We start from the raw sequence: 26,320 nt of genomic DNA, 5'->3' as shown, positions 1-26,320 counted from the left end.
TGGACTATAACCTTCTCTCACATGCTTGGGACCTGTGAAGTATTTTGGGCTGGGAGGAAAAGTGATCTGAAAATGTCCACTCCCACACACACACACTCTTCTAGGAGTCTATAATCTCTCATAGACTTACACAGACTAATTCTCTCTCCCCCCACGCTCCCCCCCCACTCAATATTCTGTGCCTCTTGAAGTATGCTCAGTCTTCATCAGGCTGCTTTTTGTTGTTGTTAATTTACAACATCATATCATTCTGAATAGCTGTGGAGTCTCCCAAATCCTTACTTTCTCCAGTGGCCTAGTTTTGTCATTAGCAAGAGACAATTCTCTTTAATATTATATATCAGTCTAATTCTCAACATGGCCTAATCCATGGAAATTTAAAATAAACAGATCTGAACCATGAACAAGCAAGACAGATGTTTCCACAAACCTAAGTAAAGCCCCGGGTTTACATTTAAAAACCTGATATCTAAATTAACAGAAAAACACACTAGGGGCTAAAACTCCCCAAAATAATAAAAGTAACACCTGTGGCTTTAAGAAATGAATGCCCTCAGTAACCACTGGCCACAGCTCAGCAACCATAACAGTACTGTGAGTTTAAGCCTTGGTTTCTGTCAGTACAAGGTGGGGAAGGGCAGCAGTGCCCCTTCAAGGGCTGCTCTGGCCTTTGAGGGAGGACTCATTGGGGCCAGGGCCAACAGCAACCACTGGGCAATTCACTACCACCCATCTTGCATGATTCCCCCAAGCTCAGTTGCTTGCTACTATTCAGTAACAGCTACTGCACCAAAGTGTGGATTAAAGTTTTGGACTAGAATCTGGGAGACCCAGGTTTGAATCCCCACTCTGCCATGGAAACTCAGTGGGTGAACTTGAATACATTCTTACCCTAAATTACATCACAGGATTGTTGTGAAGAGAAAACAGAGGAGGCAAATGATATAACCTGCTTTAAGTCACCATTGTGGGGAAAGGTGGGCTTGAAATGAAGTAAACAAGCAATATAGCTGAAGATGGGAGGCAGATAAAAGGTTGGCTGGTGAGTCGGTGAGAAGGAAGGCAGGGAAATGTGAGGGGTTGCCAGGAGGAGGTAAAGAGGAAATGGTGTAAGGATGGGATTAGGGTTGCCATCCCCCCGCATGGGTGTAGAGGTTCCCCCAATTTTGAGCCCCATGATCTGTCTGCCGGCCACCCCCAAAGAACTCCATGGCTCCAATGTGCCTGGTGCAATGACGTCACTTCTGAGTGACAATAGAGTTTTTGGCCGAATGCTAGAGTATCCCCCGTGACATGCCTAGTGCAATGATGTCGCTTCTGGGTGACATCATCGTGGTGCGTGTGTGAAGGAACATCCAGGAGAGGAGCCCCCCCGCCAGGGAAGAGGTAGGGACCTGGCAACCCAAGACGGTCCATAGCAGGTGCACCACCATATAAAAGTGATCATGGGAATCAGCCCTGCTAAAGCATTCACATGTTGTCTTTGACACAGGAACAATACTAAATATTCTAGTGCCCACACTCATGCAGATAATGTACAATATGGGGGTTCACAGGTGCAGCCAATAGACCTGGCTGTAATTTTTATAGCTACCAAATTTTTGGAAACTGCTGCCCAATATATCCATAACTGGCTGGTTCACATGTTAATGTAATAGTGCATAACCAAGTGTAGTTAGAACTGCTCACTTGTGTATACCATTACTTAATCATCTAGTTCTCTAGACATTCTACTCATGCACATTTAGTTTCAGGTAAACAATGAACAATTGTAGAAACATTATGAAGGCTATTTGCTATAATGGTAAGATACAAATATAAAAACTGAAAAGTCTTTTTCATGGAGTTAGCTATTAACTGAACAGGCTGATAAACAGTGAGCATATCTGCTTAAGGGAGGCGGGACACAGTTTCTGTTTATTAAGTCCACACCTTTTCCATTTTTATTTCACCTTGTACCACATAAGATACAAACCTGTTTTCAAATAAAACAAAGTCACCTTGTTAGCAACCCAATAAAATTATGTTTATTGAAAACTTTCCCCCAGTCATTACTCTCTGAAGTTAAATACTAGTCTTAGTACATGTGTTTTTATTTGCATTTTTAAAAGAATTGTTTCTGTGATCATGTGTCTTTTTTCAAGTGGACTATAACCTTCTCTCTCAAGCTTGGGACCTGTGAAGTATTTTGGGCTGGGAGGAAAAGTGATCTGAAAATGTCCACTCCCACACACACATACTCTTCTAGGAGTCTATAATCTCTCATTGACTTACACAGACTAATTCTCTCTCCCACCACGCTCCCCCCCCACTCAATATTCTGTGCCTCTTGAAGCATGCTCAGTCTTCATCAGGCTGCTTTTTGTTGTTGTTAGTTTACAACATCATATCATTCTGAACGGAAGGCCTGGCGGGATCTGGTCCATGGGGTTGCGAAGAGTCGGACTCGACTGTGCGACTGAACAACAAAAATAATTCGGAATACCTGTGAAGTCTCCAAAATCCTTACTTTCTCAAGTGGCCTAGTTTTGTCATTAGCAAGAGACAATTCCCTTTAATATTATATATCAATCTAATTCTCAACATGGCCAAATACATGGATACTTAAAATAAACAGATCTGAGCCATGAACAAGCAAGACAGATGTTTCCACAAACCTAAGTAAAGCCCCGGGTTTACATTTAAAAACCTGATATCTAAATTAACAGAAAAACACACTAGGGGCTAAAACTCCCCAAAATAATAAAAGTAACACCTGTGGCTTTAAGAAATGAATGCCCTCAGTAACCACTGGCCACAGCTCAGCAACCATAACAGTATTGTGAGTTTAAGCCTTGGTTTCTGTCAGTACAAGGTGGGAAAGGGCAGCAGTGCCCTTTCAAGGGCTGCTCTGGCCTTTGAGGGAGGACTCATTGGAGCCAGGGCCAACAGCAACCACTGGGCAATTCACTACCACCCATCTTGCATGATTCCCCCAAGCTCAGTTGCTTGCTACTATTCAGTAGCAGCTACTGCACGAAAGTGTGGATTAAAGTTCTGGACTAGAATCTGGGAGACCCAGGTTTGAATCCCCACTCTGCCATGGAAACTCAGTGGGTGAACTTGAGTACTTATACATTATTACCCTAAATTACCTCACAGGATTGTTGTGCAAAGAAAACAGAGGAGGCAATTGATATAATCTGCTTTAAGTCACCATTGTGGGGGAAGGTGGGCTTGAAATGAAGTAAACAAACAATATAGCTGAAGATGGGAGACAGATAAAAGGTTGGCTGGTGAGTCGGTGAGAAGGAAGGCAGGGAAATGTGAGGGGGTGCCAGGAGGAGGTAAAGAGGAAATGATGTAAGGATGGGATTAGGGTTGCCATCCCCCCCCCCCATGGGGGCAGGGGTTCCCCCAATTTTGAGCCCCATGATCTGTCTGCCGGCCAGCTGGCCAGCAGGGGGAGCCCCACCCCCAAAGAACTCCATGGCTCCAATGTGCCTGGTGCAATGACGTCACTTCTGGGTGACCATAGAGTTTTTGGCCGATTGCTAGAGTATCCCCCGTGACATGCCTAGTGCAATGATGTCACTTCTGGGTGATGTCATCGTGGCGCGTGTATGAAGGAACATCCAGGAGAGGAGCCCCCCCGCCGGGGAAGAGGTAGGGACCTGGCAACCCAAGACGGGATACAGGAAAAGTGAGGTGCTCCATGTAAGTCCTTGGAGTCTCCTCAACATACAACTGTGCCCAATGGCCACTAACAAATAACTTGGCCTGGCCCAGTGGCCAGTAATATGCAACTCAGTCATTGCTTTCCCAGGCAGAGGCTGCCAGGGAAAGTGAAAGAAATAAAGCTGAAGATGGGGGAGCAGATAAAAGGAGGCTGACTGATGGGTGAGGAGGAGAAAATGAAGCAATAGATGAAGAGAGATTATGTTATTGGGTTTAAGGGGAGGGAAATAGTGGAAGGCGGGAAATGGGATGCTCCCTGAAAGTCCTTGTGGGACTCCAGCTATTCAAATTTTCAGCATGGGCAAATCTGTCGATACTTAAATCCGCATATCGGAGCCATGCACAAACAAGACAGATCTTTTTACAAACCTGAAAAAGCCCCAGCTTTGCAGAAAAATCCTAAATCTAAAAAAAAAAAAAAGATGTGTTGGGGAATTAAAAACACCCCAAATAATAGAAGCAGTATGTGTAGCTTGAAGAAATGAATGCACTCTGCAGTGGCCATTAGGGCAACCACAACAGTATTGCCAGCCTTCAAGTCCTGGATGCTGTCAGTAACAGGCAGGGAGAGGGGGCAGGGTTTGGCCTTTGAAGGAGGACTCAATAAGCACAGGCTCAGTAGCAACCACCAGGTGACTTGCTAACACTCAACTTGCATGAGTCACCCAGGACTGTCTGCTTGCTACCGTTCAACAACATCTACCTCATGAAAGCCAATGTAGTATAATAATTAAAATATCGTGCAAACTATATTTTGGTAGTCATTATTTGTGGTTTCTACTGAGTGTGACCCTTGCATACACAGAAAGAATTTTGGGAAGGAAGGGATTAGACCATTTTTGTCTTTATGTTAGGGTTTATGAAAGACATTGTTGCTGCTTTTGAGTTTATCCCAATGCAACTGTAAGCAGAATAGTCCTCTAAGTCCATTGAAGTTTATGGATTTATAAGGGTATTACTGTCCTTAGGATAACTTGGTGCAAAATGAAATTGATCCCTACTATGAATTCTCTGTGTCATGGACACAGTCCATCCCTCCCCAAGCCCTCTGGTCTCTCATTCTCTGCTCAGCATTTAGGATCAGGTGGTCATGAGAAATGAGATTTAAAATCAGTAGAAAAATATCATTAGATTCTAGCAAATGGATTGAGACAACCTGAACTAATACACAAAAATGTTTCCACAAATCCTCAGCAAGTTCTTGTAGTTCCTTACTGTACTGTATGAAACTCATATTTGTTATCTAAGAAGGTTAGATATGCAATTCACAGGTTAAAACACTTTCAGTTGATTAATCATCTGGCTTTTAGTATATTGGTCAGTTATATTTAAATAATTTTGCATAAATTAAATAATTGAAATAATTACCAGTGCTTCAGCATAAGATCCTTTTTAAAGACTGTGTGATGACATACAGCTTAGGAACTACTACCTTCCATTTAGGGCCAGAAGGCCATCTTTTTCTTTTCTTTTGCGACATCACACCAGAACCAACATGACTTCCTAACAGCCTGTCAATTTGCTCTCCACTGATTAAAATTTGCTTCCATTGCTTAAAACCATGCTTAGAACCACATTCTGTTGAAAACTGAGCCTGAGGAGTCTAGGAAAAAACCTAATTCAAGAGGTACAAACTTTGGTCAGGTTTGGATGAACCCCCTCAGATCAACCATGTTCAAATGAGCCATCACATGGTGATACCATGAGACATGGTGATGCCAGCATGCAGTAGTGGTTTGAGTGTCTGGGAAACCCAAGTCTGAATCGTCACTGGGTGACCTTGGGTCACTCTCTTTCAGCCTAACTGACCTCACAGGTTTGATGTGGCGATAATATGGGGAAAGGCAGAATGCTGTCAGAAGCCACTTTGAACTCTCGTTTGCAAGAAAAATAGAGTATAAAAATACCAAATAAATAATAATAAGACCGAACACCACAGATGAAAGTTTCACACCACTTCAAATCCCATGCTTTTCAACAGACAGTTCACATGCTCATCTACAAGTAACTGTAATGGAATGACATACAACGGTGTTACGTGAGCAATGTACAAGTAATCAAATGATGAATAATTAAGTTATGTACATACACATGTGAACTGGCCCATAGAATATGCTCAGCATGGAGCTGGCAAGCCAATTACTCTGTTCGTTGGTCCCTTCCCCACCCCTCCAAAAAGATTTTATTTAGCAACATCACGCCAGAACCAACGTGACTTCCTAACAGCCTGTCAATTTGCTCTCCACTGATTAAAATTTGCTTCCATTGCTTAAAACCATGCTTAGAACCACATTCTGTTGAAAACTGAGCCTGAGGAGTCTAGGAAAAAACCTAATTCAAGAGGTACAAACTTTGGTCAGGTTTGGATGAACCCCCTCAGATCAACCATGTTCAAATGAGCCATCACATGGTGATACCATGAGACATGGTGATGCCAGCATGCAGTAGTGGTTTGAGTGTCTGGGAAACCCAAGTCTGAATCGTCACTGGGTGCCCTTGGGTCACTCTCTTTCAGCCTAACTGACCTCACAGGTTTGATGTGGCGATAATATGGGGAAAGGCAGAATGCTGTCAGAAGCCACCTTGAACTCTCGTTTGCAAGAAAAATAGAGTATAAAAATACCAAATAAATAATAATAAGACCGAACACCACAGATGAAAGTTTCACACCACTTCAAATCCCATGCTTTTCAACAGACAGTTCACATGCTCATCTACAAGTAACTGTAATGGAATGACATACAACGGTGTTACGTGAGCAATGTACAAGTAATCAAATGATGAATAATTAAGTTATGTACATACACATGTGAACTGGCCCATAGAATATGCTCAGCATGGAGCTGGCAAGCCAATTACTCTGTTCGTTGGTCCCTTCCCCACCCCTCCAAAAAGATTTTATTTATCCTTCCTTCTCCCACTGAAAGAAGATACTCACAGAGCAGGTGCTTTGGAAAGAGTTGGCTTCATCACCCCACTCTCTACCATCTCAACGACTTGCTTCAGTTCCATTTTCTTATATAGGGAAACAAGGCTAGATTTAGGTTGGTGTTCACGTATTAGGATCTTCTTTAGAAATCTGTTGTCAAACTTCTTAAATCTGGATGAAACAGCAAGGGTGAAACAAACATCCTGTCATTTCATTTCTGTTGTATTAACATTTCTATTGCATCAACTGCCTTCAAGCAGATATCAACTCTGAGATCAAATGGAAGACATCTCTAGGTTACTTAAGGACTGTGAGCCTGGCAATAGTAGGAAAGGAATAGGGCTCACTGGGCCATAGAGGGTGTTAAATGGATGAGGAAGGCAAGCTGTAGTCATGAGGAAAGAAGGATGAAGGAGGCCAAGCACAATTATGATTGTAAAGGAAAGGGTGGAATCCTGATTCCCGACAGTGCCATCCTAAGCAGAGTTATATCCTTTAAAAGTCAGGGCTGCCAGGTTTCCCACTACAACAGAAGACCTGCCAGCAGCTCCCTTTGGCCACAGATGCTCTGAGCAGCTGCAGGAGAAAAAAATACAGTGATGTTAGGGTTGCCAAGTGCTTACCTGTTCCGGAGCAGGGGAGTCCAGCCTTGCTCCGGGAGTCTTACGCGCGTTTTGCGCGTGGCTAAGTCACCTCTGGGGAAAACCCGGAAGTGACATAGGGTAGCTCTAGGAATCACTGAAAACTCTATGTTTTACTATAGTTTCTGGCAACTCCTAGAGCTACCCTACACCACAATTTGCAGTTTTCCACAGAAGTGATGTAGCTATGTCACCAATATTATGCTCCTTATATCCCCAACCCTAACCTTTCTGCCAGTTGCCAGGCTGTAGCTATTGCTATGCCAGAACAAGATGATAATTCTAGTTGGGACCAGGGCTTTTTATCTAAGGAAACGTGCCGGAATGGAGTTCTGGAACCTCTTTGACAAAATTCTTTTTAAAATGTTTAAAAATCTATGAGTTTTCAGTATGCAGACTGAAAACTTTATTTCCCTCTCGAGAGTTCTGGCACCTCTCTCTTTTTTTTAAGCCCTGGTTGGGACTGAATCTTACATGTCTCTGACCTCACGCATACACATATTTTTCCTCAGGTAACATTTTTTTCCGGAAGGGGCTACCTCGAAGACTATGCTTTATTTTTTTACTGACTTCAAAAACTAGAAGACCAACAAAGTTTTGAGTATAAGCTTTCATGTGCACGCACTTCTGTGTGCATGCACACAAAAGCTTATACCCAGAATTAAATTTTGTTCAACTTCAAGGTGCCCCTGAACTCATAGTTTGTTCTGTTGCTTCAGACCAACACGGCTGCCCCACCTGAATCTATCTTCAAAAACTACCTTGGGGATCTGGAGAGAGAGCAAAGAAGATCTGGAAGCAAACAGGGTTTAAGTGGAAAGATCAAGAGCTCCGTTTGTGCAGAAGTGGGACTGAGATGATAAAGAAATGTCAGAAACCCAGTCAGGCCTTTCACTACTGCTGCTGGGGGTTATTTTTGCAGTCCGGTCTATCTAGCCTTTTTTGCTTCTGAAATCTGGAGAGTAATAATAACCTTGACTGAGGAGCAATAGACTCTTTACCTCATTTTCCTTTCTTTTCTTTCTTTCTTTTTTTTTTGTGAAAGCTAAAGCCATGAGTTCTAAAACTAAGGGGAGGAAGAGACAAATGGTTCTGTAACAAGCAGGGAATTGCTTCGAGAGATGGGGAAATCCTACATGTATTCGGCCCCTGCCACACGGGGGGGAAAAACACGGGCAAAGTGCGGCTTTTAAAAGCCGCACCAAAAGAGACACGCGGCAGCGGGATCACATAGATCCCCTGAGCCGCCGCGCACTTCCTCCCCAGCACGATCAGATGCCCGGGGGAAGCCACTGACAGGGAAGCGAGGCAGCCGAACTGCACATGTGTGAGCATCTGCAATTTGGCCGGGAGCCGGGATTGCTGCAAACGAAGAGTGCACCAGCGATCCCACAGCCGCGCTTGATGCGGCATCCCAGGTAAGTCCTCCTCTGGGGGTGGTTCTTTTTTACAGCCCGTTATTGGCCTGAAGGGACGGATTGGGGATGGGTGCAAGCTGATTCCCAGATGTTGTGGTGTGCTCACACCCGTTTGCTGCGCCCCCGATCCGTCCCTCTCCCGGGCCAAAATCTCCCATGTGACCGGGGCCTTCATTACCTTTTTGTGTGTCAAAAGGCCATGTAAGCACTTCCTTGAAGCTGAACAACCTTTCCAGTCATTACATTTGACCACTAGTAACATGCTAAACGCAGACTTCCTGATAATGCATGGTCAAACAGAATGACTGAAAAGGGCTCCACTTTGAAAGCAATATCAAAGATTGCTTAGATAGAAAATAATTTTTCTTATCTTCAGTGATGGCATGGGCATCAACCAACAGGAATTTATCATTATTAAAAATATATTTATGCCAGCTAAAGAGAATCCCCAAGGCTCTGAACATGAGAGCATTAGAACACTTGAACATTAAAATATTTAAAATACTATATAAAATAATTCAATAAAAAACATATGACCACATAAACACACAACACTAAAGCAAGGGAGGAGAGAAAATTACAGTTTTGGAGGGTATGCCAAACAAAACAAAACAAAAAAAAAACTCTTCATCCACTGGTGGAAGACACTGACAGAGGGGGACAGATTAATCACTCTGGACAGGGAGTTCCAAAGTTTTGGTGGCCCAGCTGAAAATGCACTTTCTCAGTTTCCACCCAAAGAAGAGCCTCTGAACATGATTGGAGTGGACAGGTAGGTTCATAAGGGATGCGCACCTTGTTGTGTACTGGATTTGGTGACAAGAGAGGCCATATTAGGGAGAATGAGACATATATGACTAGCAATACTAAATTTCAATTTGAATGTTGCATTCTCTAAAATGGAGGTGCAATAAGGAAGGAAGATGTCTGTTTTCTTTTGGCAGAAGATCAAGTGCAGTGACCCACCTCCACTTAGCTATACCAGTCCTTTGGGAGTAGGAGGCAAACAGAAGGCAAGAGATATGGGTGGAGAGATTTAAGAACTATTGCATGGATTTGAGAACTATTACAATTAACACCATGAGAGAAATAATGGTGGCAGCCTGCCTGAGAAAGAATTGAATGTGAGGAAAGTAGGAAGACTGACACCCGAGGAACTTCAGTGGGCAACAGAAGATATTATGATGAAGCTTTACTTTAGCTTTCCGTTTTTTGTTTAACTTAGTCATGCCTTAGCTTAGTTTAGTTTAGTTTTCTACCTTTTTTTTCTCCCTCCCCTGTATGGGTGTGTTTGGAGCAGTTGGTTGAAATAGATCAAAGGGCCTTTTGACCTGACTGTTAACTGATAATTCTTTGTTCTCCCCCCTTCTCCTCTTTGAGGAAGTTTAATTAGCATGCATTTTAATCAGTGAAAGGTGTAAAAGGAGACGTTTGAGCTTTGGGTCTATGGTTATTTACTTAGTTACATGTTTGTTTCAGTTTTATGTCTCATGGTTTATGTGTTATGATATGGCTAGGATATTGTATTACCTTAACCAATTATTTATGTATTTTACTTTGTTACCTAGCTTTCCTTGTGGAATTTAGGCTTTTTAGGTTTTACAAGCGTTTTCTGATTTGGGGGCTTTAAAAGCATGATTAAAGAGTAGGATTAATTTACCTGTATTAATTTACATTTCTTTTAAGTAATTAATGAAATTACCAAATAATTATCAGTGTTGTAGAATTTTAGAATTCTTACAATTTAAATCTTAAATAGACTAATTTTAATCAGCTGCTAGGGTCCTTTTTAAATTAGGAGGAGGAGGAAAAGAGTTCATCCCTGTGACCCCTGTAGGCTTCCAGTTAATAAACAAACTAAGCTAGATACTTTTTAAATCATAGTGTTAAGTCTAGCAACTGCTTTTTTCTTCTACAAGATAGTTCCTCCCTCTCAAAGGAAAATTAATTACAAGCAAGTTTTTAGTTCTGTTGCCTAACTGCACTCCTACAAGTCTTAGCCACACTCCCACATTGCCTTCTCATTATTTACCTGTAGAGGAAGAAAAGCATTTGACTTCTGGGAAGGACATTGTCCAACTTTTAGCCTCATAGACTTAATAACCAAAACTTTAGGGAAGATCTTTAATAAAATTAATGCTTTATCCCAAGTCCTTTCCAACAATTTTGAGGATTGCACCTTATCTCAAGATTTGCCTGGAACCCATACTGGCATTCAAAAGGGCTTACACAGAAACTATAAAACACCATTTAAGAAGCCTACAAGAACTTCCCTTTCAAGGCAGAGCTATTAATTGGAGAGGGAAATGTTGCCTTAATGAGCATTTGGCCTATCATCTTGACTGTTCTCCTAGGGAAATCCTTCAAGGTACTTCTTGATTTCATTAAGGAAGATTGGTTGACACTTATATTTTATATTCTTTATTTTCCTACCTTGATCACTGCCAAACAGCGATTGTTTGTCTCACATGGAATCATCCCTAAAATACTCTTTCACTCTCCAGAATTAATACCCCTTAACCTCCGAAGCCCATTTCTAAGAAAACCTACAGTAAATTTGTTACAATCAATGACTTTTCTTTGTATAATTAAGCAATATACATGATCTTAACCACTATACATGATATTTAAATGATTTATCTCTAGCAAGAAAAGGTAACATGTCCAGTTAGGAATACAGTGGTGAATAACAAGTAACCATCTATGATTTTAAAGAACCCATCTGTGCTCTCAACCTGATTAAAAGACAAGTCATTAGAGAGAGTAGATTCTAGTTTAATGTAGTTCTGTGTTTTGCCAAAAGTGGAACACATTAACATTCTTAACAGAGTGGGGAATCTTAAAGAAAATCTGAAACTGATTACTAAGAATCAGATACATGATGGGCATGGGAGATATGCCCCCCATTTGCTTATAGATGAGAAATTCTCCTATGAATTGTCGTTGTTGAATGTAATGCCCTGTATTCAACCATCCAGTTAAGAAAATGTAAGTGCCTCAAGCTTTCTTAAGAGGGAGTGGAGATTTCAGCTGATTCCTGGACTATTTCCGCAGTAGTGAAATTCCCTGCATTGACGTTTTTAAAACTGTGCATTGTGTGTAATTTTCCTCAGTAGATCTTTCCTCACCAGGCATAAACCTGAAGTTTTCTCCTTCTTGCCCCACATTTTCAGAACTCGCTAAAACTGGGAATTCCGAAAAAGCGGGGTATGAAGGAGAAAACTTTGGCTTTGTGCCTGGTGAAGAAAAATCTACTGCCGAGGATTTCACATAACTTGCAGTTTTAAGAACGTCAATGTGGGGAATTTCACTACTGTGGAAATGGTCCCACTTTACGCAGCAGCCCACTGAGCACCCCCATCAACATCCTGAGAGTCAGTGAACCCTCAGGAAGAGCTACGATCTGCAGTGGGGAGGATAGAGAACTGATAGAAATCACCACCAACAATTCAGAGAATGGAAGCGCCTTTCCGAATGTGGTTGTGTTTTAGGTTTGAATATGGTTGTGTTTTAGGTTTGGCCCATTTTACTACATCATAGAAATTGTCTGGGGGGTGTTCTTACTTGTCTCTAAGTTGGTAATGGCTCCAATGTCCACATATATCTTCAATTCCAGCAGTAAAATGATCCATCAACTAAAAAGACACCACATTAAAAAAAAAGATCTGATTATAATGTCATAGTGGTCCCTGTAATGCTGCTGTTTATTATCCTAGCAAAATAATGTCATTTATACTGTTCGAAGCTATAGCTTTGCCAGCAGTGTGCTGAGTTTTTTTAAATGAATGAAATCCAAGGGATTTAAAATGTGGTTCTGGAAATAAGATGTTTCCCTGTTCTTTCCAAAGCCAGGATTCTCTGTGAGTTAACCCATGTGACACTGATTGAATGTACCAAAAGCAATGCCTGATTTTAATTTATCTGTAGGATAATAATAATAATAATAATAATAATAATAATAATCCTGATGATGATGATGATGATGATGATGATGATGATGATGATGATGATGATGATGATAACAATAATCCTGCTAACCCCTGCCAAACCAAAGACTAGCAACAAGTGGCAGAATCTAGAACAGTATCTGTGACAGAAGAGCCTGATGCCAGCTGGTCTTCACAGCCTTATCATGGGCCTGCATTCAAAGACCTGTGACTACAGTAGTAGGTGAAAAGCATATCCATCTTGACTAGCGTGTTATAGTTCTATGGGCAGGGACCAGAGTTCAGTGGTAGAGGGCATGTTTTGCATATAGAAGGTCTCTCTTTCAACACATTTCCCCTCCAGTTAGAAAGATCTCAGGAAGCAGGGTTGGGGAAGATTTGACTATGTCCACTGCCACTCACTACAGACAGTACTGGGCTACATCAACCAATCTGTAAAAAGAAGCTTTGCATGCCCATCATGCCTTCTCCCCAGCAAGCAATATAGTTGGCAAGAAATGGAACAAGGTTTCGTGTTCTAGAAGGAATTTTATACCATGGAGGTTAGATGTAACTATCATCCAGATGGTGTCACTCATTACTCTACCCAATAGTACAGTCACTGGCTCCTGTGCCAAGCACAAAAGCAACGTTATCAGGCCAGCAGCAGACGCGGCAGGCATCCCTAACATACTCAGCTCTGCAGAAAAATATTACTTTGTAAACTATGCAACAGGAAAAACAAAAACAATTAAAAACAGTAAATTGAAGAATAAATACACCCTAGGAGCATAGGAAACTCAATTAAAGCAAAAATTTAAAAATGGAGGCACATTAACCGAATTAGGTCCTTGGGTGCTTAAAGAATCTTGGTAGGGGAAATCTAGAGGCTTTCCAAGTTGTTTCATTCTCTTAATTTTCCCACCAGATCTCTCGACTATTGTTATTTCATTTCTCTTGTATAATTTAAAAATATATTTAAAAAAGACTTACTCGTACATGAATTTCCTCATTGATGGACTCTTTCTTATTGGTCTTCTTAACACCAAGGTACTTTACAAGTGGTCTGATGGTAATTCCCTTCATATGGAACAAAGGAATGTTTTTGAGTCCACATCAAATGATTGATTGCATTGTGAAACAGAAGGTGTTTAATTCATAAAATATCTACAAAAAAACCACATTAGACAGTAGACCCCTAATTAATAAATCTACTTGCCTGGATGAAGACTGTAAAATATATTACTACAATAGTAGAAGTAATAAACATTTTCTTCCTAGGGAAGAAAACTGCAGGAAGCAAAAATGCAAGCGAGAAACTGCTGGCTCCTCGTACACCACTGTAGATAATGATAAGCTGTTCTTTAAGAGTGAATCGGTAAGTCCGGAACTTATTGGTGATGCTAAACAGAAAAAGCACACCTAAGAGAGGAACAAAAATTTGCAATTAACCAAGAAAAGATAACAGAACAAAAACTATATCCCTAAAGGTGGTTCCATATAATCAAGGAATCTCCAGTACTATACGTAGATTACCATATTGTCATACAGTAGCTAAGTATTGGATTTGGATATGGAAAATACAGGTTCAAAACATCACCATGCTATCATCAACAAACTTTACATCTGGTTGAATCCACATGCACTTTGAACCCTGGAACTTTTAGTTGAATACAATTGCTAACAATCTTATAGAATAATCAACATTCCTCAAAGTGAGTTTAGGAATCTCAGAAAAATATATTTGCAATCATGTACACACAGCCAGTGGACTGCAATCTGTATTATAGATAGATACAATCCTTGTATAGTGGGTTACATAAAATCCAAAAGAGTGTTAATTGACAAGACTCAAATTTTTCCTCAGATATCTATAGATGACATTTCATTTGTGAATAGTTTAAGGGGGGGAAGCTCTTCAAGGGAATTAACAGAAATGAAGAGATTACTGATTCATACTACGGTCGGGGGCCCAAAATGTATTGGTCATCCTGGGCCCTAAGGATGCCAAATCAGCTGTGACCAGGGACAGGGCTTTTTCGGTGGCGGCTCCTACCTGGTGGAACGAGCTCCCGGGGGAGATCCGGGCCCTGCGGGACCTCGGGCAGTTCCGCAGGGCCTGCAAGACGGAGCTCTTCTGCCAGGCCTTTGAGTAGGAGCCGCCGCCCTACTATACCACCACCGTCAAGACATCTTAATGGATGCATCAACGAGGTCTGAGGAAGAACTTAGAAAATACAGAAGATCTGACAAGCCGTCGCCACTGGATATGTACGCTTTGGGAGTACCATCTGGAACTACGGTGATACCATCTTGGATCTAGGATATTAGTAATTGGGTAGAGCACTGTGGTTTTAGTATTGATGTTTTATTATGTTTTTATATGTTTTTATCTATGGCAGGGCTGACATCGATACCGGGTAAATTGGTGGAAACCATTATTAAGGAAAGAATTAGTAGGCACATAGATGAACAAAACCTATTGAGGCAGACTCAGCACAGTTTCTGTAAGGGAAGATCTTGTCTCACTAACCTGTTAGTGTTCTTTGAGGGGGTGAACAAACATGTGGACAAGGGGGATCCAATAGATATTGTTTACCTTGACTTCCAGAAAGCTTTTGATAAAGTTCCTCATCAAAGGCTCCTAAGTAAGCTCAAAAATCATGGGATAAAAGGACAAGTCCTTTTATGGATCAAAAACTGGCTAATTAATAGAAAACAGAGAGTGAGTATAAATGGGCAGTTCTCCCAGTGGAGGGGGGTAAGCAGTGGGGTACCACAGGGATCAGTACTTGGTCCACTGCTTTTTAACTTGTTCATTAATGATTTGGAGATGGGAGTAAGCAGTGAAGTGGCTAAATTTGCGGATGATACAAAGTTGTTCAGGGTGGTGAAAACCAGTGAGGATTGTGAGGCACTCCAAAGGGATCTGTCAAGGATGGGCGAGTGGGCGTCAACATGGCAAATGGGGTTCAATGTGGCCAAGTGCAAGGTGATGCACATTGGAGCCAAAAATCCTAAATATAAATACACATTGATGGGGTCTGAACTGGCAGAGACTGAGCAAGAGAGAGATCTTGGAGTTGTAGTGGATAACTCACTGAAAATGTCGAGACAGTGTGTGACTGCAATAAAGAAGGCCAATGCTATGCTGGGGATTATTAGGAAGGGTATTGAAAACAGATCAGCCAATATAATAATGCCCCTATATAAATCAATGGTGAGACCTCATTTGGAATACTGTGTGCAGTTCTGGGCACCACACCTTAAAAAGGATATTATAGCTTTGGAAAAAGTGCAGGTGATTAACACATGGAATTCACTGCCACAGGAAGTGGTGGCGGCTACAAGCATGGACGGCTTCAAGAGGGAATTAGATAAGCATATGGAGCAGAGGTCCATCAGTGGCTATTAGCCACAAGGTATAGATAGGGACTCTGGGGCAAGTGATGCTCTGTCTTCTTGGTGCTTAGGGGGGGTCAACAGTGGGAGGGCTTCTAATGTCCTGGCCCCACTGGTGGACCTCCTGATGGCACTGGTATTTCTGGCCACTGTGTGACACAGAGTGTTGGATGGGATGGGCCTTTGGCCTGATCCAACTTTGGCGTATGTTCTTATGTTCTTATGTTCTTATGTTCTTATGTTCTTATGTTCTTATGTTCTTATGTTCTTATGTTCTTATGTTAGCCGCCCTGAGCCCACTGGGGAGGGCAGGATACAAATGTAAAAAATAAATAAATACTGGTTTGTTGTTAAGATTTTATGAAAAGCTACTGAGTTTTTAAATGAAAAAGCATTCACAGAGTTAAGAATACTGCATCAGCAGAGGATTAGAATTATTCTACATCACTATATGGTATATTGTCAACTTAATTCATTTTCACAGTATTATAGTATTAATTGTAAAGTAGTGTCTACTTTTGAATAGATATGCTGTATGTTTTGAAATAAAAAGTAATGTCAAAAAGAAATGTAATATTTTTAAATAACTTTTTAAGAAGAATTATTCTGCTTAAACTACTTGGTCCATTACACTGTCTTTCTAGCTTATTCCAAGCTAAAAAGGCATTTTTATCTTTCTGCATTCTATTTGATTTCTAATTCTGTTTATAAGGGGTCAGTGCTTCGGGTACAGACTTCTTCTTTCCCAGAGGTATATGCCACATCCTGGATAACTCAGCCTCATTCTAGCTCTCCTTCTTCCTCTTAACTGTACAGCTCCAGCCCCCCATCCCTAAAAACAAAAACAATTTATGGCCCCGGTCATACGGGCCGGAAAATGCGGGGGGGAAGCGTGGCTGTTTGCCCCGGGGCAAAATAATGCGCGGTTGCGTGATCAGACCTCCCGTGGAGCTCCCATGGTTAGGGGGAGGTGCCGATCACACAGCGCAGCAAAGACGAGGGGCAAAGAAGCGGGGCCCACACGCCGAGGGAAGGCGAGGAGGGGGCTGCCAGAGAAAGCCGGCCAAGCGGCGCTGGGGAGAGGAGGGGCCAGCAGCCTACTGGGCGGTGCGGCGTCACGTCGGGCACGGCTTTGTTCCCACCAGTGAGGCAGGCAGGGGGCGGGCAGTAGTTTTGTAAGGGCAACAGTCGGGGAGCCAGCTGGTGGGCGCACGAAGAGGGCAAAGCAGCATGGCTCAGCCCCCTCCTCCTCCGCTGCCTCCTCCAGCGCCTGTCTTCAAGGCCACGGTGAGTGCCACCCTCCTGGCTCTTCGGCTCCCTGGGCGCGGGGGCTCCGATCCCGCAGCCTCTGCGCACACACACCCCCTTCGTGCCACCCGTGTGTCTAGTCAACTCTTCCCGGCTTTGCCCCCCCTTCCCCAAGCAGACTTCCTACTCTGCCGCCGCAGGGGCCCCCCTTCTGGGCTTCGCCTCAGCTGCTTTCTCTTCTGCCTTGCCCCCTTTCCCCCTATCTGTTTCTCTCTCGCCTCAAGCCGTGCGCTCTGTGTTGCATTTCATCTGGCTGCTCTCCTCTTCTCTGCACAACTCAAGTCTTAGCGAGCTGCTCAGTTGTGTGTTGTTGTTTTTTTTAACTAAAGTTTTTGCATGCTCTGTTGGGTGCTTGTGCGCATCCTTGGAGACTTGGGGGGGGAACCTTTTTGCTAGGGGACATGGGCGGGCACCGGAACTACCACCGGAAACACGATCAGACGCCCGCCCTTGCCCCGCGCTTTCCGGAAACTAGTACCTCTGAGGTACTAGTTTTTTGCCGCGCATCTTCAAAGGGAAGCCTCGGTTGAGCCACGGGAGCTCTACGCTTCCCAGATGTGGCGGTGAGATCGCGCCTGGAAAATCCGCCTATCTTCCGTCCCTGTAGCGTGGCTAATGCTCCGTGTGACCGGGGCCTATATAACTTATCCCAGCACAACCATCATGCCTGTTTCCACTACACCTCAAGTACTCTGTAAGCATTTTTGAGGGGGAGGGTCAGTGTACAGAGATTTTTTTCTGAGATTCCCAGACCATTCTCTTTCCATATGAGCAACCGTGAGCATGAAAAACTATTTATATTTCTCACGTAAAGCCTTTATACAGCATTCCCAGAGTTGCTCTTCTATGGTCAATTCTTTCTCTCAATACGACACACCTGTTGAACTACTTGTTAAACTGGTTGTACCAGTCAGCACTGCCGTTCCTGGCCTCCCCTCGCTGCCACTTAACAACGCTTTCAACAATGCAAAGAACTCCATCCACCTGGTCTGACTCGATTTAAACGCTCCCTTACTCAGTGCCCTCCAAAGTGTGCAGAAGACCAACGTGAAGCAAACAAAGGCCCAGCTCCATTCGTGGTTCCGTCCAACCGTGGACACGCCCATGAACACAAATATTAGCGTCTCGCTAATGCTGCTCAGCATCTTCATGAAGTACTTTATTGTTGTGTAGGAATTTTGGGAAACATTCTCCTCTACGTATTTCTTCATAGTCACTGCACATGCAGTTATCCTGTTGATTCAGAAACACCAAGAAAAGGATGAAACCACTGGAAGCAGCAAAGTAAAAAAGAGAAAGACACATGTATCGGGGGGGGTGAATATTTGCCAATTCAGTGAGTAGTTCCACTCTTAGGGTTCCTCTGCAAGCAGTTTAAAAAGACAGCATCAAGTAAATCAGCCAGTCAGGATTTGGAGAAGAAGAGATTGGATTTATATCCCACCTTTCACTACCTGAAGGAGTCTCAGAGTGACTTACGATCTCCTTGCCCTTCCCCTCCCCACAACAAACACCCTGTGAGGTAGGTGGGGCTGAGAGAGCTCTCCCAAGAACTGCCCTTGGGAGAAAAGCTCTGAAGAACTTATGACTGACCCAAGATCACATCAGCAGCTGCATGTGGAGGAGGGGGGAAACCAACCTGGTTCTCCCAGATGAGAGTCTGCACTCCTAACCACTGGCTCTTTGGGTACATGACAGAGGGCTGAGACAATTGCTTTACCCTTTGTACCTGAAATCTGGGCTGACAGTAAAAGTTGAAAATACTCCCTCAGTCATTATGTCTATTGGTCCAAATGCCTGCACCACTTATTAAATAGATAAACCTATACTATATGCCATATCCATTAGTATCGAACCAAATCGAACCAAAAGAACTCAATCTGCTTAAATGACTGACTGCATAATCTCTCAATTGCTATAGCTACTATCAAACATTGCCTTAATTGCATGAGGCAATCTGGCACAGAGGGGAAATAATACAGTCTGCTCCAAAGTGGCTCCTGAGTAAATGGTGCTTGCTTTTATACTCACGCCAAAATACCCGAAATGTAAACAGTTTCCGCAGCTAAGTATGACAGATAGCTGAACATGAAGACAAGGAGCGGTTCAATTGCAGAAAAGTTCCGTGTGAATCGGGTTGTGAATGCCGCTGCAAGCCCGAAAACGATGCCAAACAGCAGCCCGCCAAGACCCACCACAAAGAAGCGAGCAAATCCAGCCAAGATGTCAACTGGCTCGATGTCTTCATATTGGTGCATCTGAGTAAAGTTAATGAAGATGTTGTATAAGACCTGCATGGAGAAGTAAAAAATGATAGCTGTAACTCTGATATTCAAAGATGCACATGACAGGCATCACCATTAAGTGAGTCTAAGCAGATCATCCATCATCAGTGTTCTTAACTACATCAATCACCATCACAAATGGACTAAGGACTATTATGAACTGTCTGTCCCTGGAAAATTCCTGCTTCCTACCTGCTACTTCTTACTTCTACCATTCAGTTTAAATCCGTATAGCAAATGAATAAACAAAGTACAGTTTAATGACTCTAGACTAATCGAGCATAAGAAAAAGATGATAAAATATTAGTGGTGACCCTATATGCAAGCACAATTATCTCCTGCACTAGGTTTGTTTTGCTAGTTCATGATTATTACATTCCTTGATATATGCTAATCCTATCACTATGTCATTCATCCTGTTACATATGGGCTGCACTAACATAAGAGGCATTTCACATTACCTTTCTAAACTGGATGGTATTTGTTATTGGCTCCTCATCTTGTAAAGCGATACAGGGTAAGGTGCTTCACACAGTGATTTTCTTCCCATTAATGAGCTGTCCCTGAAGCGTTATAACCATTTCAAACTGCCACTTTCCCCCCGCCCTTTTTCACTGCACGCACAATCTTCCTCGGAGGGTTTTGTTAAATGTTCTATTGGGAACGCTATGGCACTGAAACAGGACTGCAAATCTGCGCAATAGCGACCCCATTGAGATGACAGGACTCCGTTGAGATAAACTGTGATACATGTGATTGCGACTGTTGTCAAGTGGAAACAAGGAGGACAGAGTAGCTCATTGGACAGCGGGTTTAAGTGGGATTTGGGCTTCAGTGATTGGTGTGACAGATGTTTCTGCAAAGGGAAGTCCTGCCTCACCAACCTTTAGGAGTTATTTGAGAAAGTGAACAAACATGTAGACAACGGTGACCCGGTAGACATTATATACCTGAACTTTCAAAAGGCTTTTGACAAGGTACCTCACTAATGTTCCTGAGTGAACTTAGTCGTCATGGGATAAGAGGATGGATTCTCTTATGGATTAAAAACTGGTTAAATTACATGAAGAAAAGAGTAGGAATCAATGGGCAGTTTTCATAATGGAGGGAAGTAAACAGTGGAGTCCCACAAGGATCAGTATTGGGGCTGGTACCATTTAATTTATTCATCAATGTTCTGGAACTAGGGGTGAGTAGTGTAGTGGCCAAGTTTGCAGATGACACAAAATTGTTCCGGATGTTGAAAACCAAGGCTTGCTGACAGTGAAGAGCTCCAAGAGGACCTCCACAAACTATGTGAGTGGGCGACAATGTGGCAAATGAAGTTCAGTGTCGGTAAGTGTAAGAGGATGCACATTGGGACAAAAAAATCCCAACTTCAAGTATAGGCTAATAGGGTCTGAAATTGTTGAAACTGAGAGGATAAAAGATAGTAGTGGATAGCTCAATGAAAGTGTGCTGCAGCAGTGAAAAAAAGGCAAACTCTATGTTAGGGATTATTAGGAAAGGGTTTCAGAATAAAATAGACAATATTGTAATGCCCCTGTATAGATCTATGGTGCAGCCTCACTTGGATACTGTGTACAGTTCCGGTCACCGTATCTCAAAAAGAACACTGCAGAGCTGGGAAAAGTACAGAGGAGGGCAACCAAGATAATTAGGGGGTTAGAGCACCTTTCCTGTGAAGAAAGGCTGAAGAGCAGGGGTCATTTCATAAAAAAATAGGTGCAGGAACTCATTAGCATAACTCATTAGCATAAATCATTAGCATACCTTATTTGCATAGGCCACACCCCCTGACATCACCGGAAGTGTGTCAGAAGGGGATGTCAGGGGGTGTGGCATATGCAAATAAGTTATGTTAATGAGTTACACTAATGAGCTCCTGCACCTTTTTTTCTACAAAATGACCCCAAGTCTTAATCAAATGTGCCATGTACTTAAACTGGAAACGAGGCTTCTCCAGTCCATAACAAAGAAGCCAATTTTCTACTAGAGTTGCAAGGCCCAGGGAAAGGAATGGCAGTACAGTCCTAAGAAGAGTTAGACCCTTCTACGCCTATGAACTTCAATGGACTTAGAAGGGTGTAACTCTGCTTAGGACAGCACTGTGAATGTTTAGCGCAAACAGCAAGAACATTTTGGAAACATATCTTTGCTTAAGGACACACAATTCATGTACAAGGATTCTATGGAAGATTTAGAGCTGTCCAGTCAACAAAGTGCTTATGTTGTTTCTACTCTGGACCTAGCTCCTCCTACATCCTTTTAAAGAAAAGCAACAACTGGCTACTACTGAAAGTGCTGTGTTTTTTTGCTGACACCTAGTGCTGCAAAATGTTTGTAAATGCAGTGCCAAAAAATGCAGTGGGACACAACTGTACTTACCACAGTTATTCCGTCATTTAACAAAGATTCCCCAAAAATCATCATATAAAGCTGTTCGTTAACAGACATCTCCTCAAAAACGGCCAAGACTGATGCTGGGTCCACAGCCGAGATCATGCTGCCGAACAGCAGGCTGTCAAGTAAATTGACATCTTGGAGGCCAAAAACTGCAATCCGGCAAATCCCATAAATGGAGACTCCAATCCCAAAAGCGTTTATGAGAGAACCTAGAGCAGACCACCAAAGAATGGATCCAAAATTTTCAAAAAAAGGACGGGTAGGCATAAAATACCCTCCCTCCAGGATAATGGGTGGGAGGAGGTACAGGAAGTAAATGTTGGAATTCATGACTGGCGGGGACTTGTGATGAGTGACAAAAATAATCCCGCCAACCAAGACACCTATCACAATAAGGATGCAGCTCTCTGGCATGAGGTGAGGCACTCGATGGTACAGGTGGAAACCTTGAATAAGAAAACAGAAAAGCCAACATCAGTTTAGAAATATTCCTTCAGCAGTGACTGTTCTTGATCTCGGACGTTGTCAGCAAGCTGCCAATGGGTTTTTGTGTTCCTATATGCATTGGGGTACCTGAGTGTGGCAACGTACCTCTGTCTGTATTCTCCCCCCCCTCCTTAGAGGTCCACTCATATAACCATGCGCATATATTCATAGCTGCATTCTTGTTAGTTTACGCCAGGCCTGTCTGCTGTAACGTTATCATTTCCAAGGTCACAGGTGGTGAAGAGATGAAGTTGGCTTTGCTTTGCTTTGTTTTAATGAGTAGAAACTGTGGGAAGCATTAGATAATGATAACACAGTTGTCGTTGGTTTCCCAGGGATTTTGGGCGCGTAAACTGCTCCCTGGGCGCGAGCGGGAAACATAGCTATTGGTCGCATTGATTATGAAATTGCTTTAACCTTTCCAGTTCAAACCGTTAGGGTTATTCTGAACAGTGATCCTGTGCAGTGACTCATGGCTTCAATAAAGTAATACCTTTTTACAAGTGTGTACTCCGTTGAATCGCGGTGGGACCTGACAGACGTTAGCAAGAAATGCATGGTATAATGGTTACAGTTACAGTGGGACACTATGGGTGGCCCAGTTTTGAATCCCCTCTCAGCCGTGAAAACACACTGGATGACCTATAGGATTGCCAGGCAACTCACAGTAGGGCTGGGGGGGGGAGGTGTGGCATTGCCTGAGTCACTAACATCATTCCTTGGGAAATCCCAGAAGTGATGTAAAATAGCTCTAGGAATAGCCAGAAACTCTGTGGTAAAATCATAGCGCATCCAGCCATTTCTAGAGCTACCCCTACATCACGTCTGGGGTTTTCCTGGAAGTGATGTAGCGATGCAGCCAACGTTGCCTTTTTATTTTTCTCCTCCTGCTGCTCAGAGTAGCGGTAGACGATAGGGTTGCCAGGTCGTATCTGGCAGCCAGTGGGGGAGTCCCTGTCCTGGAGATCTTTGGCATGTGTGCTTTGCGCACACTCCGCAATGACATCACCCAGAAGTGGCATCATTGCGCAGGGCACCTCGTGGGTGGGGCCTCTATCCTCCTGCAACATGCCCTGTGTGATGACGTCACCTCCGGTTGACGTCATCACGTCAGGCACATTGGCCCAAACACAGCACTTTGGGGGGGCGGGGTTCCCCCCACCAGCCAGATCCAGGCCAGAGGATCAGGGGCAGTGTTTCCTCTAAGCTGAGTTAGTGTGAGCTAGCTCACAGTTTTTCAGCCTCTGGCTCACACATTTTTTGTCTTAGCTCAGGAAGGATGGCTCCAGAGCAAGCTAATTTATGCACTAGCCATATTGCTTGCTCACAACTTTAATGCCAGTAGCTCACAAAGTAGAATTTTTGCTCACAAGACCCCACAGCTTAGCGAGAACATTGATCAGGGGCCCTAAAAGCAGGCAAACCCCCACCCCCCTGGAGGAATGGCAAGCCTAGTAGACAACGAGGCCTACTGACAGGTGGCCTCTGCCATACTGAAAGGCCTGGCAGTCCTAAGGTTAGTCACTCTTTCAGCCTAACCTTCCTCACAGGTTTGGTGTTTTGAGGATAAAATGGAAATGGAAAGAATGATGTTGTACATCTACTTTGGGTTTACCCTGGTGAGAAAAATGGAGTATTAAAAAAAAATCCCTGGAGGGTCAGAACACCATTATCTTGGAAGAAATGGAGAAAAGTTTCGATTTTCAAATATGACAGTACTATTTACCTGTTCTCTGACCTCATATAAAAGATGCATCTTAGCAACCGAAACATGTTAGAAGCTTAGACAGATGAGAACTATTACTGTGCAGTCCAGCAAACTTAAGCCATTTGCTTAACACTCTGAAATCAATGAGACTGAAAAGTGCTTAACTTTTCTATTCCAGGGGGGAAATCCTGAAAATACCATTGTCCTACCTGTGCTCCTTCAGAACAGGGAAGTTTATAGCCATTAAAAGAATTATGAATTCAGGGTAGATTCAGACAGTTGACAGAGAGAGAGAGATGACAATGGAAGAACACAGGTTTCCTCTGTGACATGGTGAATGCAGTCATATGTCAGAGACTAGCAGTGAAATCGCCGTTGGGCACATTCTCTTGCACTGCCTTTGAACCAGCAGATAAATGAGCTGTGATAATGCCATTACTTTGATTTTCAGGGAGTCAGCATACCAAAGTGTACCAAAAAGACACAGAGCACAAAACTGTCAGAGTAAAGAACTTTTAAGGGAACCTCCTGCCAACCACAAGCCTTGTTAGGCATGAGCTACACTCTCTTTTCTGGAACAGGGACCACTGTCACATTGGAGAATGGTGCTCAGAAGAGTCAGAGGCGGCAGGCCAAAGAGCCACATGTGGCTCCTGAGCCTAGAATATCACAGCTCTAAAACCTTTCCAAACAGAAAAAGTAGTAACTCACCACAAAGGCTGAGGGGGCATAAGATCCAGGGAGTCTTGTACCCCATCACCTCTCAAATAAGCCAAAGACCTTTGGGAGGACCTATATTAATTTGTGCCAAGAACAATCCCTTTTGTGAAAGCCGAGACCACCGATACTATGCAGAAGTGCAGAGATCTTTTCCTCCCTAACCACACACATTTACATACTTGACACTGGGTGATTCTGCACTAGACCTTAAATCTTGGTTCAACCCTGTCCCCGAAACTTACATTCTACACTACACTCGAGTTCACCCCTGTAATTATCTCAGGATATTTTCTGATTCCACATTACATTGAGGTCACCCAAGTTTTGCCCCACACTTGTCCTGAGATAAATGGATACTATTAGAACCAGGGATAAATGCAAAGTATTGAGTCGCGAGTTGAACTCTGATAAAACCAGGGATGAAATCCAAGTGTGGAAAGGACCACTGAAGGTTAATTTCTAGGTTGGAAGAAGTGATTGGCAGGCAAATCTAACGTAAGAATTTCCCATTTTGGTAACTTAGGAACTGATGACCTCTCCCCTCCCCTCCACTTTCCCAACACATTATTTTTAAGGGTTTTTTGTTTTTGTTTTTACAATATAGTGCTCATTAACCAAAACTGTAAACAATGATACCAAACCGTCACAAAGGAGTTCGCCTTGTGATCATTGAGAATCTATATCCATATCATTATCCAGAAACAACAATTTGCATATAAATCGATATCCAGATGTTGTCAGAACTAAATCAGATCTCTAAGGTATAGATTATTTGGAATAATCTCATTTTCTGTTAAATATTCTGCTACAGGGAACCACATTCCCAACATATTTTTGAATCGCAACATTCAGTCTTATGTCCTGCAACTTCTCATAAGAAAAAAAATTAGGTACACAATTAAAAACTAGGGACTCATAGCACGATCATAAGCAAAACAGTTTTCCCTGGATAGTTGACGGTATTCCATGTTGCAAATATATGGCTTCTTCTAAGACTTCTTTGCGTGTTTCTAACTACTGCACATGTAAACTGAAGATGGGAGGCAATAACTGGCAGTAAAATGATCATTTTACATTTAGCATACCATTAATTTCCATGTTATTTTTATTTTTTTAGTCTGGTAAATAGCTTATTTCTTCCAAGCCACAGATTTGACCGCAGACAGATACCATGTGGTACACAGGTAGTATGTCAAAGTACTGCTAGTAATACAGCTATTCAAAATGAGAGTAAGTACATTTAGTTGCCTCAGCCCCAGAATTTAAGAAAAATATTTCATGTTTAAAACGTTTCATAGAGTTGTTATTTTTGTTTGAAGACAACTGTACTCTTTGCGTTTGAATTAACCGCCCCTGCGTGGAAATCAAAGAAGA

The 26,320-nt window shown here is 42.7% G+C and overlaps 1 protein-coding gene across 1 annotated transcript in view; it reads right to left on the bottom strand.

Annotated features, from left to right (window-relative positions):
* The window catches only part of SLC9A4 (solute carrier family 9, subfamily A (NHE4, cation proton antiporter 4), member 4), a 39,536-nt gene that overhangs the window by 12,928 nt on the left and 288 nt on the right, over positions 1-26,320 (bottom strand). Inside the window, exons 2-8 of the mRNA XM_015410910.1 lie at positions 22,015-22,478; positions 19,373-19,632; positions 18,357-18,574; positions 13,851-14,053; positions 13,625-13,711; positions 12,270-12,340; positions 6,656-6,817 (exon numbers count right to left, since the gene is read on the bottom strand). Coding sequence (XP_015266396.1) covers positions 6,656-6,817; positions 12,270-12,340; positions 13,625-13,711; positions 13,851-14,053; positions 18,357-18,574; positions 19,373-19,632; positions 22,015-22,478 — 1,465 coding nt within the window. The remainder of the gene's footprint in view (positions 1-6,655; positions 6,818-12,269; positions 12,341-13,624; positions 13,712-13,850; positions 14,054-18,356; positions 18,575-19,372; positions 19,633-22,014; positions 22,479-26,320) is intronic.

Source organism: Gekko japonicus, unplaced genomic scaffold, assembly GCF_001447785.1.
Source record: "Gekko japonicus isolate JY-2015 unplaced genomic scaffold, Gekko_japonicus_V1.1 scaffold353, whole genome shotgun sequence".
Taxonomy (NCBI): domain Eukaryota; kingdom Metazoa; phylum Chordata; class Lepidosauria; order Squamata; family Gekkonidae; genus Gekko; species Gekko japonicus.
Note: the sequence above shows the minus strand (reverse complement) of the source record. Positions and strands in the feature narration are given on the sequence as shown.